The 24,360-nt window shown below is 42.2% G+C and overlaps 1 protein-coding gene and 1 non-coding gene across 14 annotated transcripts in view; one reads left to right on the forward strand and one right to left on the reverse strand.

Moving 5' to 3' along the window:
* Nucleotides 1-531: 531 nt before the first annotated feature.
* On the reverse strand, nucleotides 532-604 carry trnav-aac (transfer RNA valine (anticodon AAC)). The gene has a single exon. It is a non-coding gene; the product is annotated as a tRNA-Val (tRNA).
* A 6,328-nt stretch (nucleotides 605-6,932) lies between these two features.
* Nucleotides 6,933-24,360, forward strand: part of mecom (MDS1 and EVI1 complex locus) — a 129,658-nt gene continuing 112,230 nt past the window's right edge. For 5 of the 13 annotated variants that reach the window (XM_018681134.2, XM_051065419.1, XM_018681139.2 and 2 more), the window contains exon 1: nucleotides 6,934-7,414. In XM_018681134.2, the coding sequence (XP_018536650.1) occupies nucleotides 7,378-7,414 (37 nt within the window). In that variant the 5' untranslated portion in view covers nucleotides 6,934-7,377. Of the gene's footprint in view, nucleotides 7,415-24,360 lie in introns of all 13 variants that reach the window. The other 8 variants (XM_018681137.2, XM_018681144.2, XM_018681142.2 and 5 more) reach the window with 4 other exon arrangements.

Here is a 24,360-nt window from a genome sequence, read left to right on the forward strand (position 1 = left end):
AGCTTATAGCAGTGCAAATGTCAGAATTGTCAACTGTTGTTGACAATGTTGTTCCAACACTGTATTCACTCACCACTTACATCAAGCAAGATCAACACATTTCTTTCCACCTAGAACTATATGGTTGAATCTGTTCTTCCAGAGACCACATCCAAACATCCAAATGCTCAAGAACACTTTGTTCTCCGTTGCCTCCAAGTATGTCTGTTAAGTGCCAGAGAAGATGTTACAACTGCACAAACTACAAACCAGAAAGTGTTTCTGTTGTGAGCAAAAGCTGCAAGGCCCTGTCAGTCTCATTCGAAAGATCACTGTGGTATAGGCCTAAATTAAGGACCCCGTGTTTTTTACATTAGTGTTAGCTTGCTCGACACTGCCATCTTGTGGAGATTTAACAAAAGTGTGCCATGTTGATATCTGCCAATGGAGTCTGTTCACTATGGACAGCAGTGCAGACGATATACAGTGATTTCAGTCTGCACATGGCTTACACATTTAACGCGGCATTCTCTAACAAAAAACGAAAATGGCTGTTCCCGCCCGGTTTCGAACCGAGGACCTTTCGCGTGTTAGGCGAACGTGATAACCACTACACTACGGGAACTGGCTGCCCCTCTCTGTTCATGTATACAGATTTTCAAATTTTCAATTTTTTCGAATTGTAACAGGTTTCCTGATATCTGTGTTACATTTTCGGATTGCGTTCTGCAGTTGGTAGCACTAACACGAGCCACTTTTATGTTATGAATTGAAGGGCAACTCAACAATGTTAGAAATGTATTGTTACCGTATACTTAAATGTCTGCAGTACAGTATAATTGCTGTTGACGTCAAGCACAAACCATGCCTCAAACATAACTTTAATAAACACATGTGCACTGGTCATGTTTTTGAACGTTCACCCCGTTGTAATTAACATACTACATGAGGCGTGGTTACATTTAGAGAAACAACTCGTCATAAAGTCACAGTTGTTACAGGGGTTCGCCGCTGGCATGGGGCGGTACTCGAACCCGTGCTTACGGTGTCTTAAAGGCTACTGTATAAACAGCAATTTACAATATGGTAGCTCTTGGATCTTAGCTCTCTAATTTCTCCTCAGGGACTTTCCCACAAATTCCTGATGTCTTGTTTTACAAGACGGAAGTAGAAAAGTAAAGAGTGACCTCAAATATCCTACCTGCAGACTCGTTACTCCACACTCTTGCTATGAATGGTTCTTTGCCTTATTCCGGTTTAGTCCTGATTTAGTCCCAGATATACTTCTAGTTTTGGTTTAGTCCCAGCTATCTCAGATAGTCTCAGATCTATCATATTAATGACAGCCTTTCATTCTTCACCGCTTTTAACTCGTGAGTTGTTAACTTGAGTAACTGGATGCTAGCAAATGCAGATTAGACTAATTTTACAACTATTTCAAATTGACTGATCTGTCACAAACACAGTAGCCTATGGAGATTAAGAAATGCGCCACATCTACAAAAAAGTGACGCCCCCTGTAGGTCAAGTGGGGTGGCGTTAGGGCATCTAGTGGAGGAGGTCGTGGCCTCTGTGACGTTGGTCCATAGTCGTTTGTGATTGGAGGAATTGAACCCAAACCCGTTAACGTAAGACAGGTGCGCCAGCTTTACTGAAGAATTCTGGTAGCCGAGCTGTAACAGCAAAATGGCGCATTTCACCGAGTGCATAGTTGATAGAGTAAAAAAAGAAAAACTCGTATCAGTCCTCAGATTTAAGCTAGCTAGAAAAAATATCCTGCGCCCAAATGTGTTGTCTGGAGGTAAAGACGTTGTGTCCCGCTGCCAAGAAAACTGTAACTACCATACCTGTTCCGGGGTATGTATGTGTTTGATGAGGCTATTTATGCGTAGATTAGGCTGTATACAAATAATTGAAAATGATAAGTAAGTAATCGGTGACAGACAAAGACCTACCTAAAGGTGTTTGGTAGTTTGTGTCTGAAGCTTAGCTTACAGAGTGTTTTCAAATGTAGTCAGTGACCCACATTAGCTAAGTAGGCTACTCGGTCCTGTCCTATGCTTGTTCTTTTGCTTAGAGGCCTGTTCATGAATCCCACTAGACATACTTTTTTGACAATGAAACTTAACCAATGTGGTACACCTCATATGTTGGCTTTTGGTATTGATGATTTTACTCTGTGCCTACATTTATACAAATATAGTGTCACTCGTCTCTGGAGAATATGGCGTTCTCTGCTGCATTCCCTCCCGATGACACTTTGATTCTTCCGCTGTCCTGTCGAGGTTTCTACAAATAGGTAAGTAAAACAAGTTACCAACCCAGTTGATTGCAGATATCTCTGAGGGCTTCAGTGGCAGAGACTGTAAACAGTCAGCTGCAGGCACTGCCGTAGGTTATTGACCAGTTTTCTCTCTAAGCATCCCATCCATCTGTATGTTCTTTTAATTGCCCTGCAACCGGGAACCTGACAAGGATCCCACTGTCTGCTGTTACTGGAAACAGATATAAATAAACTTGATTGACTGTCCCATTGATTACTTGTCACATCTCTCTGTTGACGATACCGGTGCAAAAGGGGAACATCAGTTGAAATTGATGGGGATGAGTTTCTATCTTGAGTTGTGTGTGTATGTCTGTGGGTAAGACCCTCTCATCAAGCAGTCCTCAGAGATAAATACGTCTGTGGCCAACACCAGCCCTATCAATACTACTTCCACAAATTGTCTCCAGGGCGCATCGTAATCTGTCTCCCATGCTGGATACTGAGTCCAGAAGCGGTTGTTAAAATGCACTTTACTTCAGTACAAGCCAGGCCAGCTCATTAATCTATCACGTTACCCTCTGCTTTTGAATGGATTCACTTGATCCACACCAAGCCTTCAAATGATAAAACCCACAATTACTTAAATATATTTTTCCAATATTGCACATAATGTCGTGACATGGGGCTATACAGTGTGGCTGCAGGATTTCCAAGAATATTTATCAAATGTTTTGTTTTGATAGGGTCACAAGAGCAGATATTTGGTTATTGCATGACTACATGCTCACTAGTCATTCAACCATTTCCTCACAGTATTTGTCAAACATTTCTAGATGGTGTCCGCTAGAGGGCGGAATAGTATAAGGATTTTCAACAACAAGGCAGGCCGTCTTCTCATATTGACTCTGCCTCATGCAATAAGTAGAATAAGCATTAATACAGGACCATATCGCAGTTTGTGGTCGGGGTGATTCATGTTTGTGGATGTTAATAATTTTGATTATTTTGAAACATGCAACCAAAATTAAGTTTAAATAGTTTTGTGACTTTAATTTGGTAAATTATAGGCATTTTACGTTCTGTTATTCAGTCGACTACAAATAACAGAAAATATATCCTGTCAGGATAGTCCACATAGCCAGTATTTTGGGTAGAATACAGTGATCCTTTTTAAAATTCTCTTACATTAATCCTGATATTGTACGACCACATTTCTGTTCAACAACTGCATCGGTAAATTTTGAAAAAAATATGTGTTCCTCAAAAAAATTAGTGTAACATCGTTCTTATGTGACAGCATAGAAATATAAGCCCTCGTAGAATTGTGTTCGCCTAGAGTAAATATAGGATAACAGCACGCAAAATTATACCAAAACTTTTTAAATAACAGGAGATTTCATCAGCCATGTAGGCTGGACCTGATTCGCACGTTGTGTCAAGCTTTTATATGTGCATGGTCGAAATCTTGTGTAGCCTATATTAAATCAATCTGTTTTGTTATACCAACGTCTTTTTTCGGTTTGTTTTTTGAGCAGGCATTTAAAGCAGGATTTTATCCAATATGTCGTTGATTTCGCCCTCATTTTTTGATTCACGTGCTGTCAAAAACGCAACACAAACGCAAATCTAACGACATTACATTTGGATGTTGAATCAAATTGGTTGTCATAAACACCTCCTCTTTTAATCTTGCAGTCGCATATTGTCTGCTTTAAAATTATTATTATTTTAACTGGGAATATTATCAACTCTTTGCCCAGTTAAGACAAATTATTTTTTCCATCAGAGTATTTTTTATTGTATTATTCATTGGAAGCTACTGCGTTTGATTGGGTCGATAATTCTCCACACAGGGGCAGCATGCACTGGGCCAGATAAATCTTTGCTGGTTCTCACACGACACACTGTAACAAAAAATTAACAAAGCAGGAAACCTTTGCAGTATCATATTTTCCAGATCGGACTGATCATTGGTAGTAAGAAAAAAGCATTGACTGAACACATGTTCTTAACATTTGTCTAAAATGCTGGAGGCCCATGATATGTTGGAAAACAGTGATGGCCTCCAGTTTTGAAATTTGTCATTCAGTAAATTTATATTAGTCTGTTTTTGCCTATCCAAATGTTATTATTATTTATGTTAATATTTTATTATTCTTATTATTATTATTATTGCTAGTAATAAGACAATAATGATAAGAAAATGTGTATGCTCATAATAATTTAGTATTATTATTATTGTTATGTAGGCCTACTACCTTTATGAGATTTTTTAATTAAATATACCTGAGTTTATGTCTGTTGTTTTTAATAACCAAGTTAATATCCTGGAATATCAATATCCAATTTTACATCTTTTATTTTGTTTCCAGGCGCAGGTTTGGTGGGACAAAGCAGTGATAAATATCCCTGTTGATCACTTGATTGATTACCTTGCTCAAAGGTCACGCGGGCGCTGGTAATTTCCTTGCGCCGGAGGCTCCCTTTTCACTTTAGGTCTGCCTCGACAGCCCCGATACAGATCATGTTATTCTTTTAACCCCTTAACTGCTGAATACGCTACTACTGTAATACAGTAACATCTAAACCTTTTTTCTTAGAGTGAAGATTCCCCACGTTAGATATAGATACAATAGCTACAGAATGAGACTCGTTTGTTAACTGCTGTTTGTTTGTGAATTCAACGCCAAGTGCAAAAGTGGGGCAGTCTTTTAGTTTATACTTGCAACTGTGGGGGTCTCGAACCCAATTAATTTCTAATAATTACAACCCACGGGGCTGTGGGAATCCGTGCGCCGCTCCGCCCTGCCACCGGGTTCAGCGTATCATAATAAAATATGTATTGAGAAAGTGCTTCAGAAAGGAGAAGAGACGAGGGAAGAGAAGAGTGAGTTATTGCGGTGAATGAAAACTGTTTCCATTTAGGCTAATTGAGCGCGCCGCCTGGAGCCCTCTCTCTCTCCCTCTCTCCCTCCCTCTCACTCTCACTCACTCACTCTCCGTGTGTGTTTATGCGTGCGCGCGGCGCGCCATCCTCTCAGGCACGGTGTATAGGCGCAACTCACTTAATAGCACCATTTATGTCATTACAGTAGAGGTAGAGTGAGGTACAACCACAATAAAGTATCAGTATTAACCCCTCTTACCTCGGCCGTTTAAACAAGGAACAGAGGTCCAAGGATGTCCCACTAAAGTTTAGTTTAGTCGAGTTCTTGGACACAAAAATCAACATTTGATAAGAAAATGTGAATAAGTCGAACGAAATACTTTTTGGGGCTGCAGTTTGCCCAGTTGTGTATAGATCACATATATTTTTTATTTACCACTTTGCACTGAAACTTTCTTTTCTCTCAGAGGTGGTTGAAATCATGCAGTAATACACTTCAGATCAGTGTGGTCTGTATGGTTTCCTAATTGCTCACAGTGCACAGAGACGGGGAGAGAGTTAATCCGCATTGAAACTGGCTTTGCCACATTACCGTATGGCATGGTTTGGTTTTGGTCAGCCCTTATAGTTGATCTTTTTCCCCGCGTGACATTGCATGATGTCAGGACTTCAATCAGTTTCTACACACTTTAGAATCGATAACTCGAGTTCACAACCCATTTAAGAGTTCATCTGCAAGGTCAGGATGATCTCATGCGGATCTAATTAATTGCCAGTTACTTTAATTATACGCTGTCTTTATTTAGGGACATATAGGCCTTTATGATATCATTGCGTGGACTTATGTGTGGATACAATTTTACTCTTTCTTTTTTCATAACTTTCAGCAATAAAACGAATGGTAACAAATCATGTTTTGCTGTTTTTGTATCTGACTGGTACTCTATTTTGCTGATATGTGACTCAGTATCTAAATATGCCTCTATAAAATATTTATGTGATAACAGCGGACATGCAGTGATTTTATTGACTTTTAGTGCCTGGATGGCATGCATTTATGAGTGTGGCCTTTTTCCTTAAAATCCAGAGCGAAAAAAAGTTGATTCAAACATTATTCCACCCGCTGAGATGAAGGTTTGGACAAAAGTCCATTTTCTTTTTTTTTCTTGATAGAGCCTTTCTCCTTTCCAAGTTAAATCAAGTAAAAACATCCTTTTCGAGCCTTAAGCAATTACCAAGTGATGAAATTTACGCACTGCTACAGAGACGTCTCAAACAGGCATTAATACTGAGCACTTAACATATTAATAATTGTCAGCACAAAGACAGAGAGAGAAAAAAAACCCCGGGCACTCTCATATTAGAGCTGTCAGTCGGGTGCCCAAGCGCAAGAGGGGGTGGGGGTGGGGGTGGGGGTTTCATTCATTTTCCGGTGCTCGGTATAATGGTCAAAACACAATTAAAATATATAAAATCTTTAATGACCACATTCAGCATTGGTAATTTAAGTGAACATTGATTAATGTGACCTCATTTAAAGAGAAAAGGTGCGCAGCTAGGATTGAGAATAAGGATCGTTATAATTAATGTCCTCGGTACTCTGTAGATCCGGGGTGCTGACTGCGCTGCAAAAAATATTCATCCTGACAAAGCATTGCATTTAGTGCTCAGTCTCAGAAACTTTTTATCTCCTTCTTTAAAACTGATACCTGCTGCTTAAGGAAGTTAAACTTGGTAAAAGATTTTTCTTCGGGCGGACTGTTTTTGTTGCCTTATTTTAAGTTACGTAGGCTTTTGTTTCATGATAAGCTGAAACAAGTCAAAACTGCACTGGAGGCATCTCAATTACCAAGTTTTCTCACGTGTTAAACAAACAAGAACACACGACTGAATCTGAGGCTGCAACAGCAACGTTTGGACATTTTTTGCAGTGTGCCCCCGCTTCTCCCACTCAAGTGATCCTTTTGAAAAGTTGACACACGGAGGGAGATGTCCGCGATTCCCCCATCTTAACCAGATCAGGTTCATATCAAAGTGATAAATCGTCCCAAACTTTTTTCTGGCACTTGCTGCCGGCAGATTTTTCGGGGCTGTGCGCATGTGCGAAGGTGTCCAGACTGACAATGCTGGAGAGATAGCGCGTTTGGATTGAGAAACCCAGAGAAAAAGGACAGAGAAAAAACAAAAAGGAGGAAAAAAGATCCAAGAAAAAATCCAAACAAACCCACGCCGAGAGACTGGCACCATGAGGTCCAAAGGCAGGGCACGGAAACTGGCCACGAGTAGGTGCAACATCCCTTTCTTTTTCCTTTTGAAACATGCCATCTTATACCTATATACTGTCGCTGTTATCACTGCGTCTACTAATAGTTTCTGTGTAACGATTTCATTTCCGACAGAAAAACATAATCCTCACTTTCACCTGTTAAGAGTGGCAAAATGAAGATATTGCCGCGAGGAAGAAAAAAATTAAACGCTGTCACGAGAGGAGTGTAAACTTTAAAGTTGAGGGAAGCGATGGAGGAACTTTTCTGTCTTCGTCCGCTCCACTATATTGGAATTGCTCGTTGCATGTAGTGGGCGCTGTAGTGTAATGTGGTGTATTGGAGGTTAAAATCCCATGTCCTGTGTATCGGCAGTTGTATTGCAATTTGCTGCACAATGCTGCTGCTGCTGCTGCTGCTGCGGGCTGCTGGTCTCTTCAGTTTTTTGCGGGGAACAACTTGGGGGTAAAACAAAACAGGTTGATGGAGAAAACGAGGATTTAGGCAGGCTTGGTAAATGTTTCAGTGAGAGGGGATCTTGTTTGTTACTCTGTTTGTTTATGTGAGTCGTGCAGTTCATTCCGAGCTCTTATTAATGCATAATGTGTGATGATTGTATAGGAACGGGAAAAAAACTAATTCAGACATTGATGTTTTAATTCTTTTCATGCTCGACGAGTTTATACACTTTAGACTTTAACTGTTATTTGTTTATTGCAGGACGCAGCTTCTCACTCACTCTCACTTAGCAAAATTCACTTAGGATAAAATAATAACAGAAAATATTCAGGCAGTTTGATTAAATTAAGCATAATATCGAAACACTTGTCATTAAATCGATTTAATTACTTGGACGCAATCAACTGTACGAATTAATGCAAGGAGATGATTGATAAAGCTATTCATCCATTGATTTGCTACAATAAATTATCAAGAATTATATTCTTTTTTCCTACATCTGTTTCAATCAAGTTCTAGTCCGCATGTTGTGGTTATATTTTTCATTAGTGCTGTGATTTCATTACTGTGTTGTGTTGCTTTTCATTCAGTTTTGACCCTATAACGCTGATTTTTAACTGTAGAGGTCCTAACTGTAAAATGCATTCCATTAAGCTGCAGTTATATCGCAGGATCTTTTTTTTTCTTCAAGGAGAAATTAGGTAGAGAGGTCAAAAGCAGAAAGGCAACAGGCCTGTAATATTTTAGTGTTTGCAGAGATGTTATTTAAAGAACGTTATGGTTTTCATAGAGTTTCAGTCAGTTCAGTGATCAGTGTAGACCTGTATTTTTGCTTCAAAATAAAGCTTAATAGACTTAACAAAACAATGTGTTGTAATAGCTGCAGCATGTCTAAAATGACATGAGCAGTTGATCGCAGTAAGCAGCAGGTTATGGAGAAGTTGTTACAGGAGGTCAGTTAAAAGCAAGTTATTAATTACGTCACAGAAATATAGCAGCTATAATACAGACATCCTGATGACGTTTAATAATTATGTCAATATATGAATGTATAAACACTTTATTGTGATTCTATTGGTTGCGTAGAAAATATTGTGGCATGGAATAAGGAAATAGTTGCACACGCAAATACGCACACACACACACACACTGTCGTCATCGTCATCATCAACAACAGGAAAGAAAACACTTGTTTTTCTTTGCGGCGGCCCTCCAGGTCTCTCTTTACTGTGAAACACAAAACTTTATTTCAGAGGAGCGTTTTTATTACCGTGTATAGAAACACACACAGAGGAGAACAAGCAACAACTGCAACAACTTTTATTTGCAAACCATTAAAGTCATTCTTAGAATATAGGACGGATTATTCATCCTGTATTTAAGGATGATTATTCTCGAGATGGAAGACGAAGATTTCTGCCTCTTAAGTCAGAATAGGGGAATGTTCTGCATGGGTCCCCGGAGGAGCGGGCCCGGGCTCTGGCCCCCAGCCAGGTCTGCACAGTGTCAACAGTGAATATTTAAATTCCCAGACCCCTCATAAGGGCTCTGCTGGTAAATGCGTTCAGTGTGTGCCTCCCGCCTGTCCGGAGAAGTCGTGTTAAAACGGGCATGTACGGGGGCCTCCTTGCAGAACAGTCGTGTGATTTAAAAAAAAAAAAAAAAAAAAAGTGGGGGTGTATGTAATAGAGGAGGTGATGGAGAGGTGGTAAACGTAAGAGTGATTGATGGAGGCTAACTGATTAGTCCGCACGTCCAGATGTAATGCGGTGCGCCACAAAACTGGCTTTTGCTTCCCAACTAAGTATAGCCAAGGCGTGCAGGCCGCACCCCGTGGTGAATTGTGGGCTCCGGAAAGATGGAGGAGGGGGGCTTTGATGATCCAAACTATAGCTTGGCGTAGGCCTAATTAAAGATCCACTTAGCATATTTGCGTCCCAATAAAAACCCTTTTTGATTATAATGTGTTTAGAGGGTTTTGATAATTTGTTAGGAATAATTTCAATAACGATTAATCTCCCACGACCCACTTAGAGTAACACTGATTTACAGACCTCTAGCATCTTAATTTTGGGAAAATGTAGACTTAAAGGAAAAGTTCCACGAAAAATATTTGGAAGCTTAACAAGTGGCAATGGAGCATTCAAATCCAGTTTGTGTCCCAAGGCACACACTCGTGCATTAGATAATCGTTTTTCACATTTACCACAATATTTTGTCAGTCATCACTCACTGATCCGCCTGTCTCCACACGTGGAGTTCTAGGCTATCACCTTTTAGACGTGTTATCTTTCTAATTGACTCCCCTGATTGATGCGCGAGAAGTTGTGCGTGCGTGAGTGAGTGAGTGGGTGCGTGCGTGCGTGTGAGTGAAAATGTGTGAGAGAACGAGGGAGAGGAAGAGAGAGGCCTCGCTCGCGCCTCGGTGTCTTGCAGTCTGTCAGCGCCTCTCCTCTCCGGAGCTGAGAAGTGCGTCGTCCTCCCCACATTGTGTAATGGACCATGCATCTCGCGTTTGTCTGGCGGAGCTCATTAAAACGGTTAATAGATCGGCCCATTTAAAAGGTGAGAAGGAGCGGGCCGGCGCGAGGAAAGTGAAATAGAGACCCCATTAAACAGCCCTTGTTGTCCCGGAGTGGAGCTCTTTGCCTGCGCTCCGCTTGATGCCAAGCTCCGTATACGAATGCCCCATATCTCCCTCAGTAATGGACTGGGTCAGGAATCATTGGGGCCCACGACAGAGGTTACTCCTCTCTGTTCTCTTGGCTCATGTTAATGGTCTGATGCAAATGAATAACAACACAGCCAGTTAATCTAATGTTTTTTTTCTTGCATCAAGTGACAGTCAAATATTCACAAACAAGTCTAAAAATGAGTTGGTTTGAATTTGAAACAATGGGAATTACTTCACATCTCTGGCAACGTAACCATTTTAAAGATTTTTCTTATTTATTTTTAAGGCTTCAGTGCAAGATTCAATAACTTGCTCCTGACTTTTTTGAGTTTATGTGTTGATTTAGAAGAAAGGTTGAGGGTGAAATGCTCACTTTAACTGGCACTTGTACTGTAGGACACACAATGCTTGTTGTGTGAATAGGTGTAAAAGGTTTCTGTCAGTACCTTTAGAGCAGTTACATTTTTCTATTTCACTGTCATGGCTGTGTAACAATTATGTGATCTGTCTGCAGAAGGGTAAACATGAACAAGCATATTTATAAACATGCAGTTATTGTAGCTTATAATAGCAAGGTTGCTGAATGCTTGTCAAACCAGGTGTAAAGCATATCACAGACACATGCTCAAAGACGCACATGCAGCCTTTGTGGGTGTATTAGCTACGATCTGAGGTACATCCACGTGTGTGTGTGTGTGTGTCAGTGGGTTTCAGGGTGGCGGGGGCAGGTTCACTATGACCCAGGCCCTCTCATCTATCAACGCCCCCATCTGTCTGACATGTTGTCCACTTTCCTCTTCTCTTACTATGGGAGAAGGGTCTCTCTCTCTCTCTCCTTCCCAGAAAATGGCTCTTTTGGAAGGTCTCTGATGTTAATGAGTCGTCCAGGACTCTGTCTCATGGCTGTAAACACAGAGCTGACGAGGTTAGTGGTTTGTTTATGCACTGTTGTCACCCGCTTGAAGGATGGCCCCTGTCCCAAGCAACTAGGGAGCTTCCAGACCCTGTCATGGGTCCCCTCTCAGGCCCTGACACGGCGGCCCTGCCCCATGGGGCTTCTCTCCCCCGTCTCTACTCCCTCTTTTCCAACTGCGCTCCCTGCTCTCTCAATCTCAGTTCAGTATGTATGTGAGGAATTTCATAATGCAAAAAAGCACACAGACAAGCATTAGATTTTAAATGCTACTCTGGTGGCAGGTGAAAAAAATGAGTGTGTAGTTGTGCTGTTATTGCGCTGTTGCACTTATGGGTGAGGCAGTGGTGTTTGTATGTTGATGGTGGTGTGTGTATGTGTGTGTGTTGTTGTTGCGGGGGCGTGGGGGTGGGGGGTGGTATGGTGCAGCGATCCAGACAGGGCAGTGTGGGAACACCGAGGGATGGAGGGAGGGAGGGAGGGTGCTAGGCGGGAGTGTGCAGCAACATGTCAAGCCTGGGAACCGCTGTGTGTTTACCACAGGGAAACCGTACCAACACAGAACAATGAGAGAGCCTTACCCCTTCTAAATAATAAAAAAAGGCATTTCTGCTTTCTTCTCCCCCCCTAAAGGTCATGGAGTTAGAGATAGGGAGTCCACACAAAAGCCTCCAGTCTGTCGGCAGTCTGGTCTGGCCCAGTACGGTGCCAAGGCTGAGGTCATTATCAACAGAGCAGTCCCAAGCTAAGCATATTTTTATAGATTGTGCTTGTGTGTCTGTGTGTGTATGTGTGCGTGTTTGCTAGAAAGGGAGGTGATTGCGTGGATGTGCTTATTTGGTCTGATTGTGTGTACGTGCGTGCTTTAGTGCATATACACAAAACAAAGGCGCTCTGCAGAGTATACGGCGCAGTTGTCAGATGAGTGACACGCCGCCATTTTCTCATCACAGATTGGTCTGAAATAAATGGCATTTTGCTGAGTTGAAAAGTTTACCCAGACATCAAACTGATTTGTGTGTCGTTATGATGTCTGCAGAGTTATAATGTCAACAGATTGCTGATGGTGCGGTTCGCTGGGGCTATTAATGAGGCAGTGTGAAGTTAGCACTCCTTGGCATGCTTTAAGGGGAGATGTCTGTTAGCTAATTAAAGAAACTCAATCATTTTATACTCCAATCAATTACCTGGAGCAGGTGGTAGAAACAGGGCCCGACACTCTGGCCTCATGTCTCACATCAGCTAAGTCACTTTACTACATTGTTGAGTGCTTTTATGGGGAGGAAGACTAAACAAGAGGCTTAATGTGACTTTATGCTGGCTGCCAATCTTTGTGTGCTACACTTTACTCTAGACTGCAGACATGATGTTATTTCTGAATGTTAGTTTACAGGCTGCAGTATGATCATTTAACTTTTCAAATATCTCACCCCCAGTAACCCCACAATAAGTGGGGTTAAGTGGGTAAAGTGAATGGATTTATCAATTCCATCCCAGTTGCCTGTATTTTAATGAGCCTTTTAACTCAATTTGGATATCAACAAAGTTCTTTTGACTTGATGATAAATATCTTTGTACTGGTAGGTATGATAAAGTCGCATGTGTGGACATTGCTTTTTAATCACTCTCCTGGAGGGTTGACGGCGAGAACAGTTAGTATTTTTTCACTCTTACACACTGGAGTGAGCACATAGTTATAAACAGGAATTACCCAACAATCGCTTTGTGAACGTGGTGATAACAGTGTGTTCCAGCACTGCTTGGGGATCTCCCTGGGTGGAGCAGGCTGGCCCACAAGGGATGGAAGGAGGGAGGGAGGGAGGCACAGCCATTTCTGATCTAACAGGGACAAAACGGGGCATCAGGTAATGCCGTTGTAGCTGCGGAAGCAGGACAAGACAGAACAGGGTGGATATAGTCAGGGTACATTTATGTTTTATGTGCTATGTGTTTTCCTGTCACCTTTTATCTCTGCTACAATAGCCCCACCCCCCTCCACTCTCCACCCGAAGCTCATTAAGTGGTGACCTCTCACCCCCACAGATAGGGAGAGATGAGGGGAGGAGATGTGATCAAAACTCGGGCCTTCCTGATGAAGTCTGCACTGCACCACATTCACCTGATTGGATGTGATAGCAGCAGTCTTACCTGGGTTGCAGTTTTTAGTGGGAGACAAAAGTCATGACGAGCTGTGAATTCAGGCAAGATACTCATAGTCACAGTAAAGATGAACTTTTGAGACTCAAAAAAATCTATACACTGCAGTTTTTTGGGTGGTAGTTGTCACAGCATTCCCTTTTTTGTTAATCCTTTTTGCACCAAAGACTCTCTAATTAAAAAAGTATTTAATTAATATTTTTATGCATTGTGAACCACATTTTCTTATTGTATTGTCTCTCACAGCTCTGAGAGAGACAGTGAGTTCTATGGACCCAATTTTTGGGAGGTGGATCATCTTTCCACCATTAGTGAGGCATGCACCATCAATGTTCACCTCACTGTTCCACTCCCAATCCCATGTTTGAGAAAAGGAAACACCACGTCCCTGTCCTCAGAGAACTGTCTTGATGACTTCCCCCCGCGTATGTGTGTCTGTATAAGCCGTGCACTTTCTGCGTGCACACGTGTGTTGTTGGTCAGCCAGGGTCGCAGCAGAGGAAAGAATGTGGCCGTGGAAAGGAATGCTGGGCTGATTAGCACTGCTTACCTGTAAGTGAACTGGACGTGCCGGCGCGTGATGAGACCGAGGAAACAAGGGAACAATAGGACAGTAGAGATTCCTTTCCACGCTGCATTCCAGCGATCCTGCAGCCGGGGCCCCCCGCTCAGAGCTTTGATGAACCCTTCTCGTGGCTTCCTGGGATTGTCGCTCCTCCACAAACACAAAAACATAAAGCGGCCGGTGAGCGGGGCCAGGGAAGAGAGAGCACGGCCCTCCTCAGGATGTCCTGTTTTGATTAGCGTTAGCATCCTAAAAGCTCCGTAGAAATATTATTCTAACACGGAGAAGAGCTTAGTGGTGACACATCCACTTCTTTCCACTCTGTGACCTCCAGGGTCAGATACACTACAATGAGCCAGGAATCAAAGAGGTGCTCCTCACCCAGTGATATGACTGAGGAAACCATGTGAGGAAAACAAGGCGATAAAACGATAGGGAGAGATTTCAGGGCCTGTCAACAGGTGGATGTTTGTCAAGCCAGTGCTTTTCTATGTGGATGACAAGAGGGTAGTTCCCAGTAATGGGCAGATATTCCTCCTCAAATTTCACCAATTTTGCTTTCTCTAAGAATTTTAAGAGCCAAAAATATCAAAGTAGGCGAACACTAATATGTTTGTGATTATAAGTTGGAACACCTTAGTAACTACAAACAACTAACAGCCTCTACTGTCTGTTAACTTAAGCCGTTATTCACAAGTCATTCCTTTATGAGACACAGGGTTAGAGAATAACTGTTTAAAACAATTACGTAAAAGAGCCCAACAGACTAAAATAGCTTTTATTCTCCTACCACTACCTACCATTATTTCAGTTGGCTGATATTCCAGATTAACTGACAATATTTTCCTTTGAATAAATACTGTAGTTCAGTATTTTGAGCCCCAGCTCTAACACACAGTGTCCTCTCTCAGCAGCCCACACTACATCTCTCCTGTCTCCTGTGGAATCAGAGAGCAGTGAAGCATTGCCTCATGGTTTGTTGTTCTGCTGTTGCTTGAGGGCTTTAGTTTGACAGGAGGGCACCACTTTGTTCACCTCAGTGTCCAGAAGGGACCCCTAGGGGCCTCTGGGCCTGGACGGCTCTGTCAGGGCTGTGGCAGGACTGGGGCAATGGGGGGCCCCGCTGCTCAATGGGTCAGTGGACAAGCTAATCGATTTTATCTCCGTTTCACACACCACGCCAAACCCCTATTGGCCTGATATTCACATGTTCACTGTTCAGAGGATTATGCTCCTTCCATCTTCTGTCTGTCTTTTTTTTTCCTTCAGTTTCTTTTTCTTTCTCTCCCACCACATTTCTTGTGTTTCTCATTTGTCTTTCTTCTATAGTGTTTCGTCTACCATCTCTCTTGTGCCTTATCTCTCTCCCTCTCTCCTTCCCTCACCCCATGTCTCCTTCTACCCCCTGTTTTTGGAGGGAGCATTTTAAATTTAGCCTCCATGCCCGTCTCCATGTTGGCGCTCCCCTTGAGGGAGGCCGGTGGGCAGGCGGAGGAGCCCTTGTTTTCTCGGCCATTCCTCTGGATGAAGCGTTGGAACAAGGGAATGAAAGCTTTGGGAAAGGTCTGGAAACTTCCCATTCATCAGTGTAAGGAGATACTGCGCTGACAGTTAGCAGACGGCCAGCCAAGTACAACACGGGACAGCCGCGTGGGCCTGCAGCGCTCGGCTCAACAGACAGACAGAGCGAGAGCAGACCATACACCCCACTCATCTCTGTTTGAGGAACTAACATATGTTAGCATTTTAGGCATTTTTTCAGATTCTTCTGCACAAAGTGACTCAAGTGCGAACAGTAGAGTAAGTGAATGATTACGGGTGCAATCATAACTAATATAGTAATAAAGAAGAGCAGGGGGCAACAAAGTTATAGCACTGCAGACAAATGATGATCACATGCTGTCACTTAAGTAGTGGAGCAAACTGTGGTTAGGCAGTTATTTTCTGATTAGACAGAATTGACAACTTTTTTTTTTAACTTAAGTGCGTTTAAAGTTTTATATTTGACCTCTTTATACTTTCTTCTGTCCCTCTGACGCACCCTCTCACTTCCCATCAGCCACTGCAGCAGGGCAGTATGCATGCACACCCTTAGAGCAGTAATTCATGAAAGTAAAGATTTATATGCAACATGAATACATATACTTTTGAATATTTATCCATCCTTGCGACAAATTTTGACACAACATAATCAGATACAAGTGCAGACTTGCAGCTGTATAGTGAGCTAAGATGGGACAGAGGATTGGCAGGGCAGTGCAGGGTGGGACGTTGCAGGTGTGAGCCTGTGTCTCTCTGTCCAGCCATTAATCGCTGCCATCTGACAGTTCAATCTACGAGGGGCTGAGCAGAGCAGCCGGCTGGTTACCAGGGCAGGTCATTACTGAGCACGGAGGCAGCCAGTCGCATCAGCGATCAATGACAAAGGCAGTAGAGGAGCAGAGAGCAAAAAAGTGAGAGAGAAGTGGAGGAAGGTAGGGTTGAGGGAGATAGGGGGTGAGAGAGGCAATGGAGATGTAAGGATGAAGGGAGAGGTATGGCAGGATAAAGGCAGTTATGCTGCTGAAGGTCAGTTTCTTGGTTGTGGAGTGGATGACAAACAGGCTGTCAGCCACCAAGAAATGGAGATATTCATCCGATGCTGCACAACTAAAAATATGGCCTCTTGCACGTGCACGCACATAAATGTGCACAGACACAGTCATTGCCATAGCAGCTTGATTGAGAATGCAGCAGGGGAATTTAGTGTGAGCCATTGTTTTATGAATTCCATATACAAGGTGTTGGCAGTCTGCGCCGCCCTTTTAGTGGTCAGTTCGGGCTGCGCTGTAGTAAAAGTAATGACTGGCTGTGAATTTAAAAAAAAAAAAAAAATCAGTTCATGAAAACGCCACAACTCCCCTGTGGCTCCGCCTCTGCTGCCCACCACGTTACCACGGGAACAGCTGCCATGGCAAGGTCCGTCCAGTGGTGTTTACCCAGCCCCAAGAAGTCAAACACAGTCTCCCTCTAACAGAATGAATTCCATACACTTTACGACATTTATCATACTTCATAACCCAGCGAATGTCATTTCACCCCCTCATTCGTGTTTTTCCCCAGACTTTTTTTGTTGTTGTTTTTAATGTTGATGAGGGGATTAATTGACATTGTGGGGGACAGTATTTGGCCAGGGCTCTGATAAAACAACCGGGAGATCTCTCTTTCTCCCCAGAGGCCTAGAATAGCAGAACTGATCGTTTATCCTGCACTATCTCTCAGCAGATCCACTGGCCTTCTCTCCCAGTTACAGATTCTCACACACACATACACGCAGACACACACACAGACCATCCCAGTGTGGACACCACTGAGTGATGATGAGTCATTATAGAGAGGGTGCCCTTTGACCTCCTCCAGTCTTTATGGATCACTCTCTGGCAGAATCATATTCCCTAGTGCCAAGTTCCTGTCCATCTGCCTGCCTGTCTGTCAGACAGTCAGGCCCCTTAGTCTCTCTCTTTCTCTCTCTCCCATACTCTTTCATTTTCTCTCTCCCCTGAGTTTCACACACCAGTTCATCCCAGACATCTCCGTCTCTGTTTATTTTAATAACAAACAGGAAAAATATCTCCTTTTCCCATTACCAAATGTTTAAATCTGATAGTTTTCGTGTATTCCACAGTGAGAATAATGGACCTAAGTGTTGATTTGTTCAAAGATCATTTTTAGATGAACTTGAGAAAGGCTTCAAAAGTTGTCTGTTATCCAGTCGTGTGGTAGTTTAGGAGATTAATTGCATCTATTCATCCTAGCCTACCATGTACTTCAGTGTTGAGATTGGCATGCAGCATCACTTCAGTTGAATCCACAGTAATCCAATACATCTCTTTGCATGTAAGTGTTTTCCCCACATCTATTTCCTCACTTGCATGCGATCATGGTAATTTGTGCACAGAGGAGCAGAGCAGCAAGGGAAAGCAGAGGAAAGGAGTCAGTTTGGATTTCTACACATCCTCTTCTCTTATTCGATGTTACTTTGTTAATCCAATACTGCCACTATGCCAAGGGTATTCTGTGTGGATCAGGCTGCTAATATGTTTGTTGTGGGCGCTAGCATTTGATCCCTCTCCCGACAAATGCAATTTGTTTGGCTTGATTTGATCAGTTGCAGCAGCATATTTCCGTGCAGGCGGGTGCATGTAAACCTTCCATACAAAAGGAGTTAAAATGTTTTTGTGTCTGCGAGAGAGAGGGGGAAACTCTATTACAGGTGTCCTGGACCACGGGGCCCTGCTGTCTCTGATGAAATGCTCTTTGGGTGTTAATGTAATTCTGATTTCGCCCAGCCTGGAGACTAGCCACCTCTGGGGTTTTAAAACTGGCTCTGAAAGGCAGAAAACAAAGTCTGGATATAAACCGTACAATTACAATGGTGGAAACTTTGAAGGGCACTTCCTGATGTAACGTAGTAATCTCCCTTGGGATACCAGAGAATGATGCTGTATAATTTTGGTAATGTTTTTGTGGAATAAGCAATGTTGTATGTATGCACAGTGCATGCAACTAAAGTAGTGCTGTACACAGACAATGATATATTGTGCATTGTATGCCCTTGACATTAAATATACTGTATAACATAACAGCAGGCAGACATAAGCATTTGTAAGATGACAGCCAATGAAAAAAGGAATACATGGTTGTTTGACTGAGGTATAAGGCTTTCTGCTAAAAGTAGAGTCAGAGATCCGTAAGGCCAGCAGGCTTCTGTTCCTTTATGGCAATAACATGCCTGATTTGACAACTACTAGAAACTGTTACAGTGGATGGTGCCAAAATCCACCACAGACAAAGCCAGGCCTTCATCCCACAGAGTAGCAGCAATAACATAAGAAAGAAAACGCCTTGCTTACAAGTAAAGTTGATCCAATTACCAACCATCTATACTTTCTGTGATTAACTGCCACTGTATTGCATAAACTTGGTTTGTGGTTTGATAGTTCGAACTCACATTAAAGGCAAAATTTATACGTCACTGAAAATACGACTGCCCTGCCAAACAAGTGATCCATTTCAGCCCCTTAAGAGCTCAGAGACATAGGGTACATGCTAGCTGTCACATCGTCAGCTAGCCCAGGGCCCCACGGATCAAATACAGGTATGATTTATGTCTGCTGTCTTAGCCTTCACACCGCATGTTCTCCTGCATTGGAGATGTTGGTCAAACCCAACTGCAGTAGTAATTTGTCTCCTTACATGTGTAGGAGGTGAGGGGCGAAGGTCAGTGAAATGAAAATGACCAGACCTGACTTAATTGTTGTATCTATTTGCAGTTTGAGACAGGATGTCTGTCTGAACGTCTATCTGTCTATTTGTCCATTTGTCTCGCTTCTGTCTTGGCGCCATGTTTTGTGTCAGTGGGTCGAGACCCTCTGGCTGCAGTCAGCCATTATAGGCACTGATCTGATTCAGCAGGATCACAAGAGTTCACTGAGATCTCTTTGGGTCAGATAGCATCATTATCACAACACACTGTCTGATGGGCAAGTTTTCTCTGGTTTCTTCAGCTCTTTAATGGTCCTCCTGCCTACCCATACAAAAAACCCCTAGAAAATCGATTTGTTTTAGCATTAATTATTATCAAGTTTTAGCTGTGTTCTCTTCCAAATATACTTTTTCATATATTATGTTTCAACACTCCAATTTTCTTGACAGCTTGGCACATCTGACAGGGTTAAGCCAGTAAATTGTGGAGAGAAATGCTTCCTGTGCGTAATTACATTTATCATGTATAATTAGGAAGTTCTGCTCTGTCTACACATGATGACCCTTGACCTTGAGTGTGACAGTTGTAGGCTGGTGTTGCCAGACACCCAAATGTGCTGTCCAGGTCGAGCTACTCCACAAAGTCTGGTTTCTGTTGCCAGATTGAGTACCTGGGATTGGCTTTCTTTCTACACCTTTTGATTTGAGAAACTTCTGTGTGATTCCTTTTTTCTCAGAGAAGATGTGTCATTTGTAGGAGGATGTGAAGATAAACGGGCGACACTAAAATAGCATTTTATTCAGATGTAGAGCAGTCCTTTGCAGAATTTGTTTTACTTGGCATAGTTATGAAAGAGTCATGTTTGACCATTCACACTTGATTGGTGGACTGCAGCTATAGTTTAACACACCATTGTCAGGCCATGCCATACATACAGGGCTGAGTATAATTCTGTGTTTATAGGGTTATTGCTTTAGAGGCAGCTGCTATGCTCATTTTACATTGGAGATAAATGTGAGATGGTGAGAATAAAATGGATTTGATTATAGCAGCAATTTCCAAACATCTTTACAATGGAAACTACTAAAGGGAATATATGTCTGCACCAGTATCCAGTATTTACTACAGTAGATTTACTACCGTAAATGAGTCTAGTTAACTTGGGTACGCTCTTTCATACCAAAGCAAAGCAGTGTCAGGAGTGAAAAACCCTTGCTCTCTAAACAAGTATTTCTCTATTATTTGTTGATTCTGTGTGAAACACAACTATACAGCTATACTTTGCTAATTATTTAAGCCCCTCTCTAGATCTCTGGCTTTCTTTTTCCCTTTGTTTCCTTCCCTTTATCTTCCTCTCCTCCTGTCCATTGCTCTGTCATTTGTTCTTCCTTTTCCTTTGCGCTTGTACCCTTTTTGTGTTATAATTCCCACCTATTATTTCTGTCCCGGGCCCTCATTAGTCATGTCGCTGTCAGCCGCCAGCTGCAGACACATACACACACACATACACACAACCGCACGTATTCTTGCACATGCACAGGTATGGAAGTCATCAAGGCAAGGTCAAAGGTCTGCCTCATTACCCAGCTCCAGTGAAAACTTTTGGTGTGTTTTATGCACTGGTATCAAAAAGCAGGAGGAGGGAAATGAGGGGAGGAAGAATGGGGAACACATAGAGCATTCATTTCTGTGTAGAAACGGCAAAAGGCAAGATAATGAAGAGGACTGATGTGATTTTTAAGAAGACATAAGAGAAGATAGAATGAGGAGAGAAAACTCTTCTTTATCTGTGTATAAGTTGCCATCCACTCCTTTCCATACCTGTAAACCAGATCAATGTGTCCCAGTTACAAGATGGGAAATTGTGGTTAGGTGGAGGGTTTAGGGGGGTTTAACTGAGTCCTGAGGATGAAGGCCTGCTAGTCTCACACTGCCATCGGCACTGATGCTGCTGGCGGCATACATGACTGGTGTTTCCTGACGTTAAACACAACATCTCTAAATAAAGTCATTAGGGGCAGTCCAACAGAAGCCCATTCATTCGTTCATTCATCCTCTTCGGTTCACACACACACACACACACACACACACACACACACACATACACCCTCTCACTCTTTCTCTCTCTCAAACACAAGCACACTCTCATATACAGTACAGAGACTTCAAGCCTGCATGGGACATGATATGCTGACATGTGACAGAAAGCAAAGCAGGAATGTATGTGCATGTTCAAGTTCAGCCTGGGAGGTCAGAAAGGTGTCTGTGTGTTTGTGTGTGGGTGTGTGCCCGTGTGTGTGTGTGTGTGTGTGTGCTGGGGGCGTCAGCTGGGAGCAGTCAGGGGGACACTGGTGATGCAGACTGACGGGGGACATAAACACTCAATAGTATGCTGAAGGGGCCCATTGTCTCAATGGCCGCCATGCCAGGCTCTCTGTGTAATGGAACGATCTGTCTCTGTATGTTTGTCTAATTGCCCAATCTGTCTCTCTGACCGTCTGTCTGTCTTCTGATATGTCTATCTCACTATTTGGCTTTGCCTCTCTTGCCCTCTTTGACGTTGCTCCCTTTCTTGTCTATATTTACACTTAACATTTTAGGCACGAAGCAGATCTTCTAATCCCAAATGTCTGCTAGATGATCTGCCAATTCCCAAATAGCCGTGTCTGTTTCTTGTATGTGCGTGCTGTTAACATGTGTTTCTCCATATCTCCTTGTCAAGTCATGTAAGTATTTAGGATGCGCAGTCACACATCGGATGTCTCAACACACCTTACATTAGAAGAGAATTATATACAATATGTGCATATAATAAGCAGACACACAAAAAGGAAATACAACAGTTTGCATAAATGAGAAGACTTGTTGTCTTTGTGTCTCAAAAAGAACAAAACTTTGGATTTTTGGTTACAAGAAGTCCCATAGTTAGTGGCAGGTGAAACTGTTAACAAGCCCAGTGGTGCAGAACATGCATGGGAGTTATTAGTTGTGGGATTTCAGAGCTGTGGCTGAGCCCAGAAAGGAGGTAAAGGTGTGTGGAGGATATGAGATCTTTGGGGTTGAGGTGCCGGTACTGTGATGAGGTGTGTGAGATTAATGGGAGTAAAGTTTTAGGAGGGGGGGCAAGTAAGGGTGAGGTGCTGAGGATATGCTGAAGGGCTGTTAAAGATTTGTGTCTGTGTTTCTGTGCAGATGTAGTTTTGCGTTTCTGTACGTGAGCAAAAGCCTGCACACACATTTGCACTGGCTCGCTGCTGATTGGAATAGTCGTAATTCAAATTTTTAGCGATGTTCTCACCTGAATTCAGGCTTGAGATCCTTAACCCGACGCCCCATAACATCAACTAAAAACCCCACCGTGTAATATGAAAAATGTATGGTTGTCAAATCTAAAACTAAGCTGTTTTATTCATTCCGCAGTCAGATTTCATTCAATAGCAGAAACATGTGTGTATAAAAGAGAGAGACGGAGAGACAGAAAGTATTAGAACATCTGAATTGAGGGGTTTACAGGGAAGTATGGAGGTGTTTAAAGAAGGCCAAAGTTCATCCATGTCTCTGGGCTGTTTTATGTGTTTGCTGCCACTCTCCATCTCAACACTGAGCTGCTAGAGCACCTTCTGTATTTTACTAGTTAAATACTTTTAAAATAGAAATTCAGCTTACCACACATTAATATCTAATATCAAATATTTAAAGCATGTGCAGTATTTATAATTTACATTTTTAGACAATTAAATCATTTAAAAAGTGACCACAACCTAAATTAAATAGCGCAGTTTGTGTTTTATATACTAAAAAATACTTCCAGGTGCTGTTTCAGCAACTTATACACTTTGACTAAGACTCGTTTTTCTTTCTCTTTTCATTTTTTTCCTCACACAGTTACCAGCTAGAGTTACTGGCACTGCCATGTTTAGAAACAGAGAGGTATACAGAGGGCTAAACTGTAGTAATAATCCAATTAGAATAATAAGTAGCCCAGTGATTGACACTTCAGTCAAACACTGAAAGGGTTTTACGGCCATGTCTCTTGCAAGGACGTGTCTCCGTACGTTGGCCTCCTATTCTCTCACACACACACACACACACACACACACACACACACATACATACAGATGTCTACTTGAGTGGCTTGAGCTTAGCTTCCCTCTCTCAGTAGTACGCAGTGTCTGTTTATTGTAGATGAGGTGTCGATGTTTATATTCTCCACGGAGCAAAACAAACCAGTCTGAAGTGTGAGGTGGTTCTAAAATAATCCTCCCAGTTCTTTGGCACATTGACACCCATGTCGTCCCTGCCTGTATTATTTGTTCATTTTGGCCCTGGAAATTTACCTCTTTACTTCTACTACTACTTCTACTCTTTATTCTAAAGGCCTAAAAACAGCTTTTCTGGATAGCTGACTGGATAATAATATTAGTACCTTACAGTATCATGTTGTATCTCTAAATACTCTTGTTATCTGACAATTGATTTTTTTTCTCCTGTTGAAATATGTGTAACAAATTTAAAGTCAGTATAGAAGATATACAGTAAAGAGTGTGACAACTGCACTACCACAACATCTATATCTTTAAAAACAATCATAAGGAAAGCTGACACATTGCTGATATATTGCACACTATGTGTAAAAGTTGTGAGATTAAAAAAACACTTTATTATAAACCTCTTGTTGTTTTGAACTATATTTTCTGATATTCCAGTTGTGTTCTCTGGTAAGGCAGTAGCTGCTGACGTGCATCACACTACCTAGCCATTCAATTATCCTGGTAAATCAAATTTATCTAGGAATCACCATCCGCTGTATCAATTTCATAGAAGGTTGACATCAATTATATGATGCTTTGCGTCATTAAAGCACATCAGGGCCCAGAAGGTCACAGAGGCTACAATGTATCATGAAATCAAAACAAATGATTTCGTGTGGATATCTTTTCACACTGTCTAG

This window comes from Lates calcarifer, linkage group LG21 (genome assembly GCF_001640805.2).
Source record: "Lates calcarifer isolate ASB-BC8 linkage group LG21, TLL_Latcal_v3, whole genome shotgun sequence".
NCBI lineage: Eukaryota > Metazoa > Chordata > Actinopteri > Centropomidae > Lates > Lates calcarifer.